This window comes from Schistocerca cancellata, chromosome 10 (genome assembly GCF_023864275.1).
Source record: "Schistocerca cancellata isolate TAMUIC-IGC-003103 chromosome 10, iqSchCanc2.1, whole genome shotgun sequence".
Taxonomy (NCBI): Eukaryota; Metazoa; Arthropoda; class Insecta; order Orthoptera; family Acrididae; genus Schistocerca; species Schistocerca cancellata.
The window spans coordinates 223,083,664-223,105,629 of NC_064635.1; the positions used below are offsets into that span (position 1 = coordinate 223,083,664).

Here is a 21,966-nt window from a genome sequence, read left to right on the forward strand (position 1 = left end):
CCCTATTCTTAACACAAAACCAGGTGAGACCTCAGAAAAATTGAAGGTACTTGTGTTTGTTGATGACCTAGCAATATTTTTTGACAGTAACTGTGATGAGCTGATTTCAGGTTTAATTATAGCACTTCCTACTTCCTCAACTGATTTAATAAAAAAGTCATTAAATTTCTGGGGAGAGATACTAATTTTGTCACTTCTTTTATCTTTGGTGACACTATTTATTAGAGTCCATGCTGCTTTGCACTCATTGGTGGATTTCTCAATACTTCTGAGATTGTGTGCTTGTTTGGCTTCCACAATATCTTTTTTGTACTCATTCCTAGATCTAACATAGGCTAGTTTAGCATGGTCGGTTTTCAGATTTTTATAAATATTGTACAACAACATAACTTGATTTTTCATAGTGGACAGCTGTTTTGTATACCATGTATTTTGTCTATTTGGAACTTTTGCTTTTAGGACTCTGTTAGGTACTTTGCATTTCTTTATTGGTATGCAGTCATTAAAGTGTCCCAAAAATGCTTTGAGAAACCTATCAAATAGTACCTTTGCTGGCAGATAATTGCTTAGAGTATAATGTGTCTCATCATAACACAGGCCAAACCAATCTCTGTTAGAAAGGGACGTACGAAACCTGTCAATTTTCTCATCTGTGACTGGTCTAGTGACCACAACTTCTGGGACAAGCTTATTTACATAACTCTTATCAAGAGGGAACCTACTTGTATAATTTAAAGATACTGAATCATGATCAGAATATGGAAATACTGTCACAAAACATGATTCTTCTGTTGTTTTAAAATTTACAAAAATATTGTCAAGACATGCATGTTCTCTTGTAGGTTTGTTATTGACTGAATGTAAGTTGCACTGTCTTAGTAGGTTTTGGAGTTCAGTGACAGTACGTTTTTGTGTTGTGACATCGAATTCAGCATTCACATCTCCACCTATCACAATATCATAATGTATCCATCTAGTATCTGTAAGTACATGTAACAGCAGGTCCAGTTTTTCTAAAAATACATTGGTGATACCCTTAGGTGACCTTTACAGGGAAATTACAACTAACTTAAAACTGTCTATTACTTGTCTATTACTATACCAGCAGCTTCAAAGTTCTGTTCATCACACAGAAAATCTAGATCTAATCTATTGAATGTACCGCTAAGTGACTTGTTAACATATATTGCCACACCACCTCTTAAATGCAATTTTCTGCAGTAGCTACTGGCTAGAATATAATTATCAAATTTAATAAATGTAAGTTCACTCTCTCTAGTCCAGTGTTCACTTAAACAAAAGATGTCAAACTTATTTTCTAATCCAAAGTCATTGACAAGAAATTCTTTATCCCTTACTCCTTCAATGTTAAGATAACAGATTATAAAATCAAACCTGTCTTTCTTTACAGATGCACTATTTTGCTGAGAGGCTATTAAATCTCTGGCACTATTTATCTTATGGGCTTCTTCCCCTTGCTGCCTTCTACTAAAAAATCATTTAGACGTAATGGAGGTACAGTTTTCCGTTTGCCCGCTACACTTGATACTGCTTCTACTCTTGGAGGTCTCTTCGCGTCTTTTTGTTCATGGCATGATCTAAGTGGATGGGTTCCCACTGTAGGTAGTTCAAATGTTGCTGCAGAATGGACAGCTGGATCACCTGTTGGTACACTTGGTGCTGAATATGCTGCCACTTTTGCTGTTTCTGTTATCTTAGTTCCTGAATGAGGTGTTCTACCTGTTGTAACTGTAGTTACAGCTTCCTCTCTCCCAGCTCTCTTACCCTCAACAATGAAACTCCTTCAGGAATGTAACCAGTACTTAAGCAGGCCTGGAACAGTGTATCCAACACCAGTATGGTACATTTAATTTTAATATACCACTTACAGTCCTATACTACACTGAAAGTATCTTTTTGTGAGTTTTGACACAAGAGCATAGTGGATAACTGCCAGACTGAATCCAGAGGTCAGATTTTTCTTCCACCTGTTGCTTCTTTCACTTCTGCCAGTTATTGTTATGTAAAAGAATGCTTTGTTGCCCCCTGGTTCAGAATCCACGTTGAACTACATGTCCCCTTACAACTAGCTGTAAATAGGTACAGAGATTGCAGGAACGCAAAGGTATACTACCTCTAATAGCACTGTGACTGGTAAAGTATTGATGTGTTCATGAGTGTACAGTCATGTGTATCAATTGAGGCTGAAATTACTCAAGACATTCCAGAGTTCTGATCTGTAAACCCACCATAGGGCTGCGAGTAGTATTAAGGTGAAGGCATTCCACAGGTATGTCAGAATGCACATCCATCCATCCATTTGGGTGGCAGTTTGAGAATCGTTTGGACCTTCTTAATAAATTCCTATTTAGATCTTGTTTCATAAAGACTCTGTTCAAATTATACTGCATAGTAACTGCAATTTAATTATGGGATATAGAATTAATATTTTGTAATAACAGAAACTCATTTTGGCCTTGTTTTATGAAGAAAATCTGACTTCATTGTCTGTTACATCTCTTGATACTAGTGAGGCCTCACCTGTCTTTCAACAACATCTTTGCCTCTTTACTTCCGCCTCGACTGACATCTCTGCCCAAACTCTTTGCCTTTACAAATGTCTGCTTGTGTCTGTGTATGTGCGGATGGATATGTGTGTGTGTGTGCGAGTATATACCTGTCCTTTTTTCCCCCTGAGGTAAGTCTTTCCGCTCCCAGGATTGGAATGACTCCTTACCCTCTCCCTTAAAACCCACATCCTTTCGTCTTTCCCTCTCCTTCCCTCTTTCCTGACGAAGCAGCCATTGGTTGCGAAAGCTAGAATTTTGTGTGTATGTTTGTGTGTCTATCGACTTGCCAGCGATTTTGTTTGGTAAGTCTCAAAATCTTTGTTTTATATATATATATATATATATATATATATATATATATATATATATATATATATATATATATATATATATATAAAATTAAAAAGAAAGATGATGAGACTTACCAAACAAAAGCGCTGGCAGGTCGATAGACACACAAACAAACACAAACATACACACAAAAATCTAGCTTTCGCAACCAATGGTTGCCTCGTCAGGAAGGAGGGAAGGAGAAGGGAAGACAAAAGGATATGGGTTTTAAGGGAGAGGGTAAGGAGTCATTCCAATCCCGGGAGCGGAAAGACTTACCTTAGGGGGAAAAAAGGACAGGTATACACTCGCACACACACACATATCCATCCGCATATACACAGACACAAGCAGACATTTGTAAAGGCAAATATACCTAAAAACAAAGATGATGTGACTTACCAAATGAAAGTGCTGGCAGGTCGACAGACACACATACGAACACAAACATACACACAAACGAACACTTTGTATTCACCTTCCCTTTTTACCGTAATCTACTATACAATTTTATCCCGCCTATATATGCTCAACAATACGTAACCCACTTCCAAACCATTATTGTCGCCTATCCTCCCCTCTCCACCAAGAGTGTCTTTCCGCCGTCCACCTAACCTTCGTAACCTCTTAGTTCATCCCTATGAAATCCCCAAACCACCTTCCCTACCCTCTGGCTCCTACCCTTGTAACCGCCCCCCGTGTAAAACCTGTCCCATGCACCCTCCCACCACCACCTACTCCAGTCCTGTAACCCGGAAGGTGTACACAATCAAAGGCAGAGCCACGTGTGAAAGCACCCACGTGATCTACCAACTGACCTGCCTACACTGTGATGCATTCTATGTGGGAATGACCAGCAACAAACTGTCCATTCGCATGAATGGACACAGGCAGACAGTGTTTGTTGGTAATGAGGATCACCCTGTGGCTAAACATGCCTTGGTGCACGACCAGCACATCTTGGCGCAGTGTTACACCGTACGGGTTATCTGGATACTTCCTACTAACACCAACCTATCCGAACTCCGGAGATGGGAACTTGCTCTTCAATATATCCTCTCTTCCCGTTATCCACCAGGCCTCAATCTCCGCTAATTTCAAGTTGCCGCCACTCATACCTCACCTGTCATTCAACAACATCTTTGCCTCTGCACTTCTGCCTCGACTGACATCTCTGCCCAAACTCTTTGTCTTTAAATATGTCTGCTTGTGTCTGTATATGTGTGGATGGATATGTGTGTGTGTGCGAGTGTGTACCCGTCCTTTTTTCCCCCTAAGGTAAGTCTTTCCGCTCCCAGGACTGGAATGACTCCTTACCCTCTCCCTTAAAACCCACATCCTTTCGTCTTTCCCTCTCCTTCCCTCTTTCCTGATGAGGCAACAGTTTGTTGCGAAAGCTTGAATTTTGTGTGTATGTTTGTGTTCGTTTGTGTGTCTGTCGACCTGCCAGCACTTTCATTTGGTAAGTCACATCATCTTTGTTTTTAGATATATTTTTCCTTCGTGGAATGTTTCCTTCTATTATAACTATATATATGTATATATATATACGTGGGAAAAATATATCTAAATACAAAGGTGATGTGAAAATAAAATATGGGAGCGAAAATTTTCTCAGGCTTGTCTGACATTTGGCATTATCCCCAAAGGCCTCACACTTAAAGTTCCCATCTCTGGCTGCAACCCTTCTTTCCATCAGTCCCTATACCAGTTCCAAACTGAATAATCCATTGCCCTCACCCACCTAATCCTTCACCTACACATCAACTCAGCCAATGAACACACCTGCCAACTCCTATCCTTAATAAAAAGTCTTCAATCTTTCCTCTCCCACATCCACACCGGCTGTTCAGAGCATCCTCCTACAGGCCAACCACAAATTAGAACAGCACGCCACCCTCCACCTCAAAAAACTATCCAATCTCCTGGTTTCCCACCTCTGGAAAGGCAACTCACTCACCCTTCACAACCTTTCCAGCAAACCTCAACCTCCTCTCATTGCACACAAACCCAGTCTCTCCCATCTACTCAATCTCCCACTTCCAGCTCCACTCCCTCCAAAACCTCAAAATTCCAATCAACACAATCTGGAACCACAACACCCTAATTCAGAAGTTAACCTTTCCTCCAAACCTCTCTCCCAATCCGAAACCTCAGTCCTATCCAAAGGCCTCACCTTCAGCCCCACTCCCAGATTCAACCAAACAGCCCTCGTCAAAGATTTACTGTCCTACACTCATACTCTCTGCTGGAAATATCACTTTGCCACGAAGAAAAATGATCCTAATCCTGCTCCTAATGATCCAACTTCCGAAGACACTATCCAAATTGAATCCTGCCTGGAACATTTCCGTCCTCCGTCACAGCGGCACCCACCAACTCTTCCTCAAAATCACTCTCTCCAAACCTTCCAGGAATTTCTGACTTCCAGCCTTGCCTCTCAATCCTTCTTAAAAAACCTTAATCCTACTCCCAACATCACCACTGCTGAAGCCCAGGCTATCCGTGATCTGAGGGCTGACCGATCCATCGTCATTCTTCCGGCGGACAAGGATTCCACGACTGTGATACTTGATCATCGGGAGTATGTGGCTGAGGGACTGCGTCAGCTTTCAGACAACACCACATACAAAGTTTGACAACGTAATCCCATTCCTGATGTCCAAGCGGAGCTTCAAAGAATCCTCAGAACCTTAGGCCCCCTACAAAACCTTTCACCTGACTCCATCAACCTCCTGATCCCACCGACACCCCGCACCCCTACCTTCTACCTTCTTCCTAAAATTCACAAACCCAATCATCCCGGCTGCCCCATTGTAGCTGGTTACCAAGCCCCCACAGAACGTATCTCTGCCTACGTAGATCAACACCTTCAACCCATTACATGCAGTCTCCCATCCTTCATCAAAGACACCAACCACTTTCTCGAACGCCTGGAATCCTTACCCAATCTGTTACCCCTGGAAACCATCCTTGTAACCATTGATGCCACTTCCTTATACACAAATATTCCACACGTCCAGGGCCTCGCTGCGATGGAGCACTTCCTTTCACGCCGATCACCTGCCACCCTACCTAAAACCTCTTTCCTCATTACCTTAGCCAGCTTCATCCTGACCCACAACTTCTTCACTTTTGAAGGCCAGACATACCAACAATTAAAGGGAACAGCCATGGGTACCAGGATGGCCCCCTCGTACTCCAACGTATTCATGGGTCGCTTAGAGGAAGCCTTCTTGGTTACCCAGGCCTGCCAACCCAAAGTTTGGTAGAGATTTATTGATGACATATTCATGATCTGGACTCACAGTGAAGAAGAACTCCAGAATTTTCTCTCCAACCTCAACTCCTTTGGTTGCATCAGATTCACCTGGTCCTACTCCAAATCTCATGCCACTTTCCTTGATGTTGACCTCCACCTGTCCAATGGCCAGCTTCACACGGCCATCCACATCAAACCCACCAACAAGCAACAGTACCTCCATTATGACAGCTGCCACCCATTCCACATCAAACGGTCCCTTCCCTACAGCCTAGGTCTTCATGGCAAACGAATCTGCTCCAGTCCGGAATACCTGAACCATTACACCAACAACCTGAAAACAGCTTTCGCATCCCGCAACTACCCTCCCGACCTGGTACAGAAGCAAATAACCAGAGCCACTTCCTCACCCCCTCAAACCCAGAACCTCCCACAGAAGAACCACAAAAGTGCCCCACTTGTGACAGGATACTTTCCGGGACTGGATCCGACTCTGAATGTGGCTCTCCAGCAGGGATACGACTTCCTCAAATCCTGCCCTAAAATGAGATCCATCCTTCATGAAATCCTCCCCACTCCACCAAGAGTGTCTTTCCGCCGTCCACCTAACCTTCGTAACCTCTTAGTTCATCCCTATGAAATCCCCAAACCACCTTCCCTACCCTATGGCTCCTACCCTTGTAACCGCCCCCGGTGTAAAACCTGTCCCATGCACCCTCCCACGACCACCAACACCTACAGAGGCCTCTGTATATGTCTGCTTGTGTCTGTATATGTGTGGATGGATATGTATGTGTGCGAGTGTATACCTGTCCTTTTTTCCCCCTAAGGTAAGTCTTTCCGCTCCCGGGATTGGAATGATTCCTTACCCTCTCCCTTAAAACCCATATCCTTTCGTCTTTCCCTCTCCTTCCCTCTTTCCTGATGAGGCAACAGTTTGTTGCGAAAGCTTGAATTTTGTGTGTATGTTTGTGTTTGTTTGTGTGTCTGTCAACCTGCCAGCACTTTCATTTGGTAAGTCACATCATCTTTGTTTTTAGGTATATTTTTCCTACGTGGAATGTTTCCTTCTATTATAACCATATATATAAAAAATAGAACAGGGTGTATACGACCCGGGACAACCGGGAAATCCGGGAAAAACCCGGGAATTTTTTCATCTGGGAGAAAACCGGGAAAAACCTGGGAATTTTTCGGAATTCCGGGAATTTCTCATTGTTTTAGCTTTCAGTTAAATGTTTGTGATTTTGACTGCAGAATAGATTCTCTAGCAAAGAATGTTATTATATCCTGCTACTGGAGAATGATACTGCAACAATAAAATATAAACGAGAGGAAAAAAAAAATAAAACTTTAGTGGCAAAGGAAATGTGCAATTTACAACAACAAAAAACCGTGCACGAACAAGCGTCTGCAAATAGCAAAAATATGTCAAATGCCGTAGGGCGCAGACTGTAATTCTTCGTAACAATAAACTGCTTGCTATGAGCATGACGTCACAACTGTTCACATTAGGTTCGTTTGACCAATTGCCAGCGGTCTGTTGCGCATGCGCATTTGACTCGAGTATTAAGCAGTACCTTCTCCCGCTACTTGAAGTTTGGCTGTTAGCTGTATTGGTAGTAGCAGTAAGCAGCCAAATGCAAACAAGAAAAATTTTTCCATGCGCCCTAGCTGCCAGATTCACGCTGAGTTGTAGTGGGGAGGGGGTTAACCTCCACGTTAGCCGTGTTAACATTAAGTGATTTCGCTGCGCCGGCCGGTGTGGCCGTGCGGTTCTAGGCGCTTCAGTCTGGAACCGCGTGACCGCTACGGTCGCAGGTTCGAATCCTGCCCCGGGCATGGATGTGTGTGATGTCGTTAGGTTAGTTAGGCTTAAGTAGTTCTAAGTTCTAGGGGACTGATGACCACAGATGTTAAGTCCCATAGAGCTCAGAGCCATTTGAACCATTTTTGATTTCGCTGCTTCTCTTCGTGTACAGCTACCATGTCAAATGAAAACAAAACGGATTTCTGTGGCCGGGAGCTATCAAGCGAATTAAAATACATTCACATAATTACGGAGGGCAAAAATATATTATTAATTTCAGCTTTCTGATTTTATTTTGTTTCCAAGGTAGTAGCAGTCAAGCATTTGCAGAACAGTAAAATTATTTTTGCAAGTTTGCTAAAGAAATTTGGCTTTATTAATCTTTCCTTTGAGGCAATCATTTTATTTGAAACGAAGTGTTTCAGTCTACAGTATTGGCTAGTTCCAACTGTTCGCTGAATTTCAAGTGCACGTTATCATCTTCTGTCATACATGGCATTATGTCGTAATAAAGAACCAAAAATGAGATCGTAGAGTAGTGGTACTCCAAGAAAATTTACATCTCAAAAACCACACTGGAAAGCTTAATATCAGATGGGACCTACTTCATTGTGAATCTGGAAAAAGCCAATTTGCACTTCAAGCCGAATTATGCATTTTAGTATGGTTTACGAATTTCCGATGCTCTTTGGAGTATCCTCTGATGAACTGTTTCTTTTATGGTGTAATGTAAGCTCTCTTAGTGCACATACGGGCTTCCTACACCACTGCAGTTGCACACGCACAATAATGCCTGTTTTCTGGCGCTCTCTGGCAACTGGTAAATCGAACCTATTTCTAACAGTCTCCGGATAGTATTACGAACGGTGGTTAGAAAAGCGTTACTTTCAAAGTAAATTTCTTTTTACGCAAGATGAATTGTGTTACGTGTGAGAAAGTGGGATGGATATCTAAATCACAGAGTGTTCGAAACTGAACAGTTTGAGGACCAGCCACTTACAAGAATTTGGAGCCGAGACATTTATGTCATAATTTTAAATTTTTCTGGCACATTTGTGTGATGTGTCTTAAAGTATAACACGCGCAAAAAAAAAAAATCAATATTACATGTGAAAGCTTAGGTTCTGTTGTAGCGTGTTAATCTTAGAGACTAACATTATATGTGAAAGCTTAGCTTTTCTTGTAGATATACCGTACTGTGTACATTAATGTTTAGATTAGATTAGATTAGATTTACTTTCATTCCAATTGATCCGTAGTGAGGAGGTCCTCCAGGATGTGGAACATGTCAGAAAAACAACAATACATGACAAATATTTACAACTAAAACAAATAAGCTAATGTACCATTCCACAGGTCCCAAGTGGAATGATCGTCATTTTTTAATGAACACTAAGAGTCATTTTACAAATACTAATGCACTGAATTTAAAATAAAAAAGTTTTTTAATTATTTATAAGGTAATAAACATGTAATACAACTACTGTAATACTTATTTACAATGAACACATTACTGCACTGAAATGGTGTAGAAGTTAGATTATACTTACACACACACACACACACACACAGACACACAAATTTTCAGTGAACACATTACTGCACTGAAATTGTGCAGAAGTTATGTTGTACTTATATACAAATCAGTTGGTTTTACTAAGAAATTCATCAATGGAGTAGAAGGAGTTGGCCACCAATAAATCCTTTAGGCTTCTCTTAAACTGAATTTCATTGGTTGTTAAGATTTTTATGGCTGCTGGCAAGTTATTGAAAATGTGTGCTCCTGAATAATACACACCTTTTTGTACAAGACTAAGTGACTTTAAATCCTTGTGAAGATTATTCTTATTTCTAGTATTGATTCCATGAATTGAGCTGTTGGTTTGAAAAAGTGATATATTTTTAATGACAAATTTCATTAAGGAATAAATATATTGGGAAGCTGTAGTTAGTATCCCTAGTTCCTTAAACAGGCTTCTGCAGGATGTTCTTGAGTTCACACCACATATAATTCTTACTGCACGTTTTTGTGCCCGGAAAACTTTAGCTTGGCTTGATGAATTACCCCAAAAAATAATCCCATAAGACATTATGGAATGAAAGTAAGCATAGTATGCCAGCTTTTTCATTTTTATATCCCCTATGTCTGACAAAATTCGCATTGCAAACAGAGATTTGTTAAGACGCTTCAGCAGTTCTGTGGTGTGCTCCTCCCAGTTGAATTTATTATAAAGCTGTAATCCCAAGAATTTAACACTGTCCACTTCTTCTATCTTCTTGTCATCGTATGTTAGGCATATACTCTTGGGACACCCCTTACAAGTTCTGAACTGCATGTAGTGTGTTTTTTCAAAGTTTAGTGACAAAGAATTGGCTAGGAACCAGTGATTAATGTCCACAAATATTTTATTGGCTGATCTTTCTAAGACTACACTTGATTTGCTATTTATTGCAATGTTTGTATCATCGGCAAACAAAACAAACTTGGCATCTGGTAATGTTACTGATGAAAGGTCATTGATATACACAAGGAAAAATAAGGGCCCCAAAATGGAACCTTGTGGGACCCCACATGTAATTAGTTCCCAGTTGGATGATGCCTGATAGCTTGATACATGTCTCTTTCCTAATAACACCCTTTGTTTCCTGCCAGAGATATAAGATTTGAACCATTTTGCAGCATTTCCTGTTACACTATAATATTCTAGTTTACTTAAAAGGATATTGTGATTTACACAGTCAAATGCCTTTGACAGATCACAAAATATACCAGTTGCCTGCAATTTTTTGTCTAATGAATTAAGCACATTTTCACTGTAAGTGAAGATAGCCTTCTCAATATCAGAACCTTTTAGAAATCCAAACTGTGACTTTGACAGTATGTTATTTGAGATAAGATGGTTATAAAGACGACTGTACATTACTTTTTCGAAAATTTTTGAGAATGCTGGCAACAGTGAAATTGGACAGAAATTTGATGCTATTTCTTTATCTCCCTTCTTAAACAGTGGCTTAACTTCAGCATATTTCAGCCATTCAGGAAATATTCCACTGATAAACGACTGGTTACACAGATAGCTTAATATGTTACTTAGCTCAGAATCACATTCTTTAATTAACTTTGTTGATATTTCATCATACCCACTAGATGTTTTTGATTTTAAAGATTTTATGATGGACATTATTTCTGTTGGGGTAGTGAGGGTCAAATTCATATTATGGAAGTTACTTGAAATGTCTGGTCTAAGGTAATCCATAGCAGCATCTACCGAACCTGACAACCCCATCTTTTCAGTAACAGTTATAAAATGTTTGTTAAAAAGTTCTGCAACACTATACACATCTGTCACCAATGTATCATTTACTCTTAATGCTATTTGTTCCTCTTCATGTCTGGTTCTACCGGTCTCCTCCTTCACTATATCCCATATTGTCTTTATTTTGTTATCTGATATGACTATCTTTTCCTTGTAATATATTTGCTTTGACATCCGTATTACAGTCTTTAATATTTTGCAGTATTTCTTATAATGCGCTATAGCATCAACATTGGAAATGTTTCGGATTGACAGATACAGTTTTCTTTTTGTTTTACAAGATACCCCTATTCCTCGAGTAATCCATGGCTTCTTTGTAGACTTTGCTCTAACCTTGGTAAGTTTTGGGGGAAAGCAGTGTTCAAATAAGGTAAGCACTTTATTAGCAAAAATGTTATGTTTTTCATTCATCCCATGAGCACTGTAAACATCAGTCCAGTGAATGTCTCTGAGGAGTGTCCTAAAATAATCAATTTTTGGCTTACTGATTACCCTCTTGAGCTCAGATTTAACAGATTTTATATCCTGTTCAGTATTAACATTTAACAGAAGGAACTGCATGTCATGGTCTGAGAGGCCATTGACTATTGGTTTTGTAATATAATTTTGTTCATTGGACTTTTCTATAAAGATATTATCAATGGCTGTTTGTGAGCAAGTGGCTATTCTAGTGGGGAACTTTACTGTGGGAATTAAGTTGAATGATAGTGTTACTAACTCAAATAAGTTCTTATTGGGAGAGTCTTTAAGGAAATCTACATTGAAATCACCAGCAACCACTATTTCCTTGTAAATGTAAACCGTTAACTTTGCCTCTTGCGTGTTCGCGCTATGTAACTAGTGATCTTGCTGTTGGTTGACTATAACACGTGTCATATGCTCTGAATAACTGCTGTCATCGGCTGACGAGATCTTGTGGCTTGAGATATGACTCGCTTACAAAAGAACACCGCAACCTCAGTTTCAACGCTCCGGAAACTAACGCCCTGTGTTTGGTGCAATTCGCATTTATACTTTCGTAATACGAAAATATGGAACGTATATTTTGCTGCAAATCAAAGGTCTTTCCAAAACTTCACTTCTTTTTTTTTTTTATTAAAAGTCTCTCCAAAACTTCTTTGCCCCGTCTTTTCTTTTTTTTCCGGCAAGTTCCATGCTATTGTATAAAACGTTAACCATTCAAAGGATTGATAAGTTTTACAGTTCTGAGGGAAAATCTACGGAAAACCTACTGTCACTTAGAACAGAAAAAGTGTATTTTCGCCCGGGAAAAAGCATATTTTTTAAACGGGATATCCGGGAGAAATCCGGGAATTTTTTTTCCTTGTCCCCGTATACACCCTGTAGAAAGAAACATTCCACATGGGAAAATATATTAAAAACAAAGATTCCATGCCTTACCAAATGGGAAAGCGCTGGTAGATAGACACACACACACAAAATTTCAAGCTTTCGCAACCACGCAACCAATGGTTGCTTCGTCAGGAAAGAGGGAAGGAGAGGGAAAGACGAAAGGATGTGGGTTTTAAGGGAGTGGGTAAGGAGTCATTCCAATCCTGGGAGCGGAAAGACTTACCTTAGGGGGGAAAAAAGGACAGGTATACACTCGCACACACCCACATATCCATCCACACATATACAGACACAAGCAGACAACATCGCTTGTGTTCTGTCAGAACTCCGGAGATGGGAACTTGCCCTTCAGTATATCCTCTCTTCTCGTTATCCGCCAGGCCTCAACCTCCGCTAATTTCAAGTTGCCGCCGCTCATATCTCACCTGTCTTTCAACAACATCTTTGCCTCTGTACCTGCGCCTCGACTGACATCTCTGTCCAAACTCTTTGCCTTTACAAATGTCTGCTTTGTTTTTATACACCAGGGAAGCCTTTTACTATGTCATCCATACATGAGTATGTGTGATGGTCAAATGACAACATTTTTGTACAATTCTCGTGCGGGAACAATTTCTTAAATATGAAATTTAAATCTTTGGCTATCATCTACCTCCGCACTGGATTCCTCAATGAGTGACTGGAGGGAAGCCTTAAAACCATTTAGCAAGTTTACATAGGATAAGAGTGTTCGTGGGTTTCTGGCCAGATTTTTTGCCAAGGTATTAAGCTTAGCACATAGAGGTGTAGATCTATTCAGTCTTCTTTGTCTTTAGTAATTTTTGTGGTTAGCTATAATGATGCAGTTAGACTTTCCACTTCTTGCTTTCATTTGTGTTGTTATAAGTTTTCTTCTCCAGAAAGAAGATGGATATTGGCAGATACAGTCTTCTCTTCTGTGTGCAATATGAAAATAAACAGTTCCACACACTGATTATTGTTTGAACAAACACACCAGGCACATAATTTGTTATATGTATAACTTCTCTTTTCCATTATTATAACAAGTAATCATAGGGAGAGGCTTTCCATTTAGTGTAAACATATTGAATTTAGGTTTTCTCTCCAGTTTTCCTGAAGCATATTGATTGCAAGTTGGCAAGGTTCTGGACAAATAGACTTGTCACTTACCAGAGCTTAAAGGTTTATAATGGGACACTGGAACTCTTGCCTGGCTAAAGCAGGTGTGGTTATTACTCTGTGATCAGAAACATTAGTGTTGTGATACAATAGTGTCTTATTCTAACTTATTGACTCATTTTAGAAAGTGTGCAATGTTAAATTATTACTGAGAGTTATGTTCACTTCACCACTGTCTAAATTGAGTGAGATGACAGTAGTTAAACAACTGGAGTCACATCAAGGCAATTCAAATTACCACATGACAATCCAGATTAATATTTTCTATGATTTCTTTCAGTAAATGCCTGGAGGTTCCTCTGGAAAGGACATCTCCAGTTTTCTTTCACAATCCGAGCTTTTGCTCCAGTTCTAATGACCTTGTTATCGGAAGCACATTAAGCTCTAATCTCCTTCTTTCCATTGGCCAAAACTAATGGTACAAGAACAACCCAAGGAAATGACTGTCACACTACCTGCTCCAAATTCCACTTTGCGCTGTATCTGAAATATGCCTGTCCGAGTGATGCATAGTGTGCCACAACTCGCCACTCCATAAAACATTCTTTCAGTCTGAAATTTTCCCCTCTGCAGTGGAGTGTGTGCTGATATGAAACGTCCAGGAAGATTAAAACTGTGTGCCAGACCAGGACTCAAACCCAGGACATCTGCCTTTTGCAGGCAGGTGCTCAACTGAATGAGCTACCTGAGCTTCTCTCATGCTCCGTCCCCAAAGCTTTACTTCCTCCTGTTCCTTATCTCCTGCTTCCCTAATGTCACACATCTTCTCCTGTGCAGCTTGCAGGACTGACTCTGCTGGAAGAAAGGCTAATGCTGAGACGTGGCGTAACCACAGTCCGGGGGTATTTCTGGAATGAAATTTTACACTCTGCAGTTGATTGTGAATGGATTGTGCGGAGTGTCTGAAAGGTAGGAGTGATGAAGTAAAGCTGTGAGGAAAGGTTGTGAGTCAACTTTGTCACATCACTGCTGATCAAGCCTACGAGAGTGATGACTCAGTTTGGTGCTTCGTCAGTGTTCCCACATAGCCAACAGTGGACTAGACCTTGATGCATGTAACTTGTGTGAAATTTCCAAGGTGGATTGGGCAAACCTGTGGGTTTCTTCATTCATTCATGATTTGAATTTGCTGTTGTCTCTGTCACCTCATTCTGACAGAGTATATCTTGTAATGTACTTTATATTGGAAGTTATTTATGCCAAACAACTCTCTCCTTAGTCAAAAGGATTTTTATTTAGAGCATGGCACATTCTGACACTGACTACTCGGGGGCATTCGGACTTAAAGAAATTCTGCTGTAAATGAAAACCAAATTTGTGACTGAAGTTTGCAGCGCTTTCCTTTGTATTTTAGAAAGCTAAACCCCTCACAGCTCTTGCAATAACCACTGTGGATAAAATTAAAGCTTTCTCCCTTCTTTTGTTTTATTTGGGATATGGGAATCATGTACTTACCTTCAGAAAACAATTGGAGAGAATGGGCAACAGCCACAGGAATCAAAAGAGAGAGTGATTTTTTAGCTTGCACATCTTATAAAGAAAGTTAATCTATGTCGATTAATGGTAATCTAAGAAACACAAAAAATAAAAGGTTGGAAGTAAGTGGGCAGAACTGCATAAAAAAAAACATTCCAATTTCTATGTCAGAAGAAAGACTATATAAGGTGGGTTTGGTTTAATTGTTAAATTTTCATGTAACTCTAGTTTTCTACTGTGCGTTTTTACTTATATCCTCAGTTTACTTATTTACTTAGAGAAATCATAAATATAAATAAATAAACCTGGTCATGTAACTGTTCTTTGAAAGGTTGTTTATTTCACTTTCCCCACTTGAAAATTAAAATTCTGTCAAAAGCAGGAAATATATTGATGATGACCAGTACATCACTGAATTTGTCTCTTTAATGCAAATACATGTACCGTATTTACTCGAATCTAAGCCGCACTTTTTTTCCGGTTTTCGTAATCCAAAAAACCGCCTGCGGCTTAGAATCGAGTGCAAAGCAAGCGGAAGTTATGAAAAATGTTGGTACGTGCCACCACAACTAACTTCTGCCGTCGAATATATGTAGCGCCACGCGGGCATGCTTTGTAGGCACAAAGATAAATACTGGCGCCAAAACCTCTGCGTCAGTAAATAATTTTTTTTAAAAAAAAGTGGAAGACGAGCTTTTTTTTCTCCGCTGCGAGTTTCGACCACTGCATTTTCATACATTATCCAACGAAGTAAATACAAATTCCGTGTTGTTCATCTTCGAATGTAGCACAATTTCAGTGTACTACGAAAATCTGACTGGCAAGACTGTTTGGGATGTTTGTCAATATGGCCAACTCTATGTTCTGAATTTTTTCCTATCTGTGAGAAGAGATGGTTGCTAGTAGGAACCTGATAAAATTTGAATCACATACAATATTCTCTTCACCATAAGAATAATACGAATTAAACATTTCGCCATGTATTCTTTCGTGTTTGCTGCTATCTCATTTAAATCCTTCTGCCTAATAAACTACGAAACTAGAGTGAGACAACAGCAAACGCGGAAGAATATACGTATCGTGTCATGTTTATATTCGTATTATTCTTATGCCTAATAGTGATACAGTCAGAAATGAAGCACGGCAAGTGACTAGATTTTTAAATCTAAGATGACTCAAATTTCTGTGCAGAATTTGATGTAATAAAGAAGCGGCCGGAAAGATTTTCAAACGGAGAAAATTTTCGCCAAACTCTCGTTCAGAACATGTTCCATCATACGCAGTCTATTATTTGATTCTTGTTGATCATTATCAAAGAAAGCAGCAGTGTAAGTAACGTCTCTTGCCATTGTTTCACTAATGAGACGATTCCTCTCTCTCTCTCTCTCTCTCTCTCTCTCTCTCTTTTGTACGCGGCGGTAGCGCGCGCAAAAGCAAGCCATGCCGCGAGCCGCGACAGGCCGTAAGCACGCACTATCAGAATGCGACAAACAATGCATGACACAGTGCAGTAATGCATTTTCAGCTTAAGAGTGACGCAAACACCTATAACAAAGAAAACGGCACTTATCAAATCAAAGCAAAATAAACAATCGATTCAAACCAGCCGAAGCACATGAAAAAGGAGGGGTACCCGTATAAATACGGACGGAGCGCCTGACGCATAGCAATGGCTACCTGGTAAAGCTTAACTGCTAAGCTTACGACTCGAACCAAACTACTGTAGCTGTATCGTCATTCATTCGACCTAAATTGTGTCTCATATTACAATGGACCAACTTTGTTTCGATTTGGAGGTGCGGCCTAAAACTTTTCTCTCCCCTTGAATTTCGAGTCTCAAATTTCAGGTGCGGCTTAGTTTCGGGATTTTTTTTTCCCCTTTATTTCGAGTCTCATTTTTCAGGTGCGGCTTAGATTCGAGTGCGGCTTAGATTCGAGTAAATACGGTATGATTAACAATAGTATAACAAGATAGTACAGATTGTACTATCCCGTGAACCATACGTGACTGGATAAGGAAAGGGAGGTAATGCAGTGGCACGTAAAGTGCCCTCCGCCACACACTGTTGGGTGGCTTGCAGAGTATAAATGTAGATGTAGATGTAGACGTAGATTGTTTAAAAGGAACTTTCCTTTTTTAATTATTTTATGAAGACAGAGTTATTTGATGTTAACACCTCAGCCTGTCTGTTGTAAAATTGAACAGATTCTACGAAGATAATTATTTCCTAAACTAATAACAAGAATGTTGCAGTTATAGTACAGAAATGTATAGATTATTTACAGAGATGGCTATTGAAGAGTGTTCTGTTTCATTTTGTATTCCTTTGAATTCGTGATTTTCTACCTTGTGCCTACATGCAATTTGTCAGCGGCTTTTGCTCCAGAATACATAACTCCCCATGAATCCTAGACAGTGATACATGGAGTAAGTGAATATTCTCGTAAAATATTTTTTAGTAATTATATGCTTCTCTACTTTCCTTCAAATCGATTATTATTAGTTGTTAATGCCATCAAAAAGTAGGTAGAAAGGACTGTCATTGTAAAAATAGTCATCTCCTGAGAAGTAGCACCATTGCAGTGCTGCAGTTCTGACTATCCAAAGTAATCTTGTTCATAATTTCTGTAATCATGATCTCTCCATTAGTTGCATGGATTGCACTAGCATAAAACTTCAAATTATGGGTAAAAATACCACATTTCTTTCTAAATTAGGTCACGTATTCTTAAATGCAAGTATTCTTCTTGGTTTTGCCGTCAGATCGTATTGTACAAATCCCACAGTGTTTCATCATTACAACTGTTTCACATCTTCAGGTGGTGGTAGCTGCTGTTATCACTGCTATAAGATGCACCTTGTAGCTGTGCAAACAGCAGCTACCACCACTTGAAGATGTCAAACAGTTGTATCAATGAAATATTGTGGGATTTGTACAGTATGATCTAATGGCAAACCTGAGAACAATATTTGCAACGGATCCATTGAGAAAGCTTGAACAGTCACATACTCTTTAACTATTGGTAGCTTAAGAAAAAGTACTGTCATTTCTTGTTTGGGCATGTTCTTACTTATTGTGGCACTATGTAATAACATTGACACTGATACAGAACATGACAGAAAGATATCAAATTGAATACATTTGATGACGTTATGTATGCACGACTTTCTGGTGTGTGATGTCATTACAGTGGACAATGGCTCCAAACTGGAAACTGCAAAAGTGAACATAATAAACATAATTATAGTCAGATGGCAAAAGGTTCTCATGAAGAAAAGCACTTCTGTTGGTGAATTGTCAGTTGAATTTTGAGCCTTGTTGATCTCTGCAGGATTTGCAGTGGATGACTAAGAAAACTGATTAAGCTTCATGACACATTCACATTTGTCCCTGTCATTTGGGCACAAGAAATGAACCCACTATGATATCCCATGTCACCCTCCATCATACCTTCCCTCCTAACCTCTCTCTTCTCCCATACCCACTCTAGCACTTCCATTTGTCCCCCAACCCTCCCTCTCTACCCCCCACACCCTCCCTCCTGACCCTTGCCTCCATCTGTCATATCATTCCTGATACTTACTCTGTCAAACCCATGTCTGCCTTTGAGCGCTCTCTCTCTCTCTCTCTCTCTCTCTCTCTCTCTCTCTCTCTCTCTCTCCAACACACTGGCGCATTAGTTAGCACACTGCACTCACATTCAGGATCTGCATTCAGTAGGATGATTGTTCCAGGCAAATTCCTTTGGAAGGACGCAGATGGTTTCTTTCCCCATCTTTCATACAATCAGAGCTTGTGCTCTGTCTCTAATGATCTTGTTATCGACTTCCCTTCCCTTCTCTCCAATGCCCGCCCTCTTTCCATAACCCTCCCATGTTCCATCACCATCTCTCCCCCCCCTACCCCCCGCTCTCTCTCTCTCTCTCTCTCTCTCTCTCTCTCTCTCTCTCTCCAACACACTGGCGCATTAGTTAGCACACTGCACTCACATTCAGGATCTGCATTCAGTAGGATGATTGTTCCAGGCAAATTCCTTTGGAAGGACGCAGATGGTTTCTTTCCCCATCTTTCATACAATCAGAGCTTGTGCTCTGTCTCTAATGATCTTGTTATCGACTTCCCTTCCCTTCTCTCCAATGCCCGCCCTCTTTCCATAACCCTCCCATGTTCCATCACCATCTCTCCCCCCCCCTTCCCCCCGCTCTCTCTCTCTCTCTCTCTCTCTCTCTCTCTCTCTCTCTCTCTCTCTCTCTCTCTCTCTGTGTGTGTGTGTGTGTGTGTGTGTGTGTGTGTGTGTGTGTGTGTGTGTGTTTCTTTTCTTGTCCAGATGAGCAGTAATCTGTCCCTAATGGCTATACTGATATCAAGACATTCAACTCCACTCTTCTTTTTCTCTGCAGTGTATATATTTTTCAACATGAAAAAGTTTTGTCGTTCCCACTACTCATTATTCAGTGGTTTGCGTTAGATGACAGCATGATTTCCTTCATAAGCCAACATCAAGCAGTTCCCCAAATAAAAATTGGGCCAAATGAAGTCTTTGTTATGATACAGTAATATTTAAATACTTTCTATTGGACGTGTGTGATGTAGAACATAGTTACTGAGATACTGCATATTGCTAACCAGACATAGCAATTAGCCTTCATACATGTTAGAAGCCTGAAAGATAGGGTTGTGAAACACACATTTTCAGGCGAATCATATTTCTAATAAGTATTACCTCACTAAGCAAACAGGTCATAGTGTGCACTATTTGATGGACTACTTTTGACATACCAGATAAAGTTTGGTGTTAGTATTAACACACCATTTATCATACACTAACATTGATTGTAAGTGATTAATAATTCTAAAATATATTCATGTATTTGATTTGTGCTAGTTTAGGGCAGTTGGTTAACATTTGATTGTTTGCACACTAGGTCAGCAAAATGACAGCCTCAGGATGGACCAGTTGCCCTGCAACCTGATGGACTATTGTACATTGTAACTGTTATGAAGCTGCAGAATTCTGGAGTAAAAAATTGGGCTGAACACAACATTAATCAGTACTTGAAGCAAATTGTGAGCAGATTTAAGCTTTGTGTAAAGTATGGACGTGTTAAATTACACAGAGGAGAGAACTAAATTAAAAATATTGTAATTTTGTTGAGTAACGGACACCTGCTTGGACCTAATTTTCTTATAAAAAGAATGGAGCAGGACTGTAATGTTAACCTGAAGTGGGACGCCCACCAGACCACATTAAAATCTGTTTTTGACAACCTTTTAGACACTGAGAGTTTAGCTGACTGTACTGTTGGTGCTGAGGGCCAGCACTTAAAAGCACACAAAATAATGCTTTCAGCTTGTAGTCGATATTTTGAGGTGTTATTCAGTCAGCACTATGGACAGCACACTGTTATCTTATTACCTGGGGTGCAATTCCATATCTTAAAGGCACTGGTTGAATTCATGTACCGTGGTGAAGTACTCGTACCACAAGACGAAATTGATGCTTTACTACAGCTAGCCAATTTCTTGCAAGTGAAAGGATTATCGTATGGCGACAATACAGTGTCGGAGAAGAAACAGGATTACAGGAGGAGGAACACATCAGCCACGTACTCTGAATGCACACCTTCTCATGAACACACACCTTCTCAGTGTCATGTCTCCCCTGAGAGCTACAAACAGTGTACCTCTCCAGAATTATTAGAAGTATCTGGCAGCAGCTCTCAGTCAGAATGTTTGCAGAAACAGAATTATACAAAAGTGACTCCCATTTCAACACCTGTTCGGATGCGCAAGAAAAGCAATTGGAATTCATCGAGGGAAGAACCACCGGCCCATCAAGATCTGGTACCTCCGTCGCACACTGCGTCCCATGATTTTCCACTTCGGAGATCAGAGCTATCAGATAAAAGTAACTCAGCTCGTAGTATGTTTCCAGATACAGTAGCCAGCCCATCTCTGACAAGCCAGTTGCCTGTTCTAAGTGAAGGAAACTTCAGTGAATTGATGCTATCAAAAAAAGAATTGACTTCAGCGAAACCTTCGAATTCAGTGACAAGAACACCATTATGTCCAACAGTGAGTGAAGACAATAGCATTTTAGAAGCATTTGCAGAACCAAAGCAAGAGAATTGTGATTCAAATGAAAACTGTGGGGATGATGTCATTCTAGACAGTGATGATACCCAGCATCAGAATATCAGTGATGATGTCAGTGGGGTAACTGAGAGTTCTTTCTGTGATGAAGATTCCTTTCCTCAGCAAATGTGGTTTCAACAGATGGAAAGGACTGACAAGGCACCCACAGAACATACTCCTGCCTCAAACAATCGATTCAAGTGCCAGTCCTGTAATAGGTCTTATCGACATCACAGAGATTTGGTAAGACATTTGAAATATGAATGTGGGAAAGAACCTCAGTTTCAGTGCCCTCATTGCTTAGTTCGATTTACACACAAACACACATTAAAAGTGCACATGGTTAGACATCAATATTAACTGAAGGGCAGTTTGCAGACTTATCTGTTGAGTTCTGTGATGTGTGCCAGGTATTGCTGCAGGGATGAATCAACAATTGGAAGAACGTAAGAATTCTTATCTTTCGAATTTACTGGACTGGAAAAATAATCAAATCTGTCTTGTGTGTAAATGAGCATAATTTTTTGTATTT

The 21,966-nt window shown here is 40.1% G+C and overlaps 1 protein-coding gene across 4 annotated transcripts in view; it reads left to right on the top strand.

The window, feature by feature from the left end:
• LOC126106879 (longitudinals lacking protein, isoforms N/O/W/X/Y-like) overlaps positions 1 to 21,966 on the top strand; it is a 107,432-nt gene that overhangs the window by 46,185 nt on the left and 39,281 nt on the right. Inside the window, exon 2 of one of the 4 annotated variants that reach the window (XM_049913294.1) lies at positions 20,225 to 21,879. The exons of the other annotated variants lie outside the window; for them this stretch is intronic. Within the exon in view, the coding sequence (XP_049769251.1) occupies positions 20,496 to 21,794 (1,299 nt within the window). The 5' untranslated portion in view covers positions 20,225 to 20,495 and the 3' untranslated portion in view covers positions 21,795 to 21,879. Of the gene's footprint in view, positions 1 to 20,224; positions 21,880 to 21,966 lie in introns of those variants that run through there. 4 annotated transcript variants of the gene reach the window in all.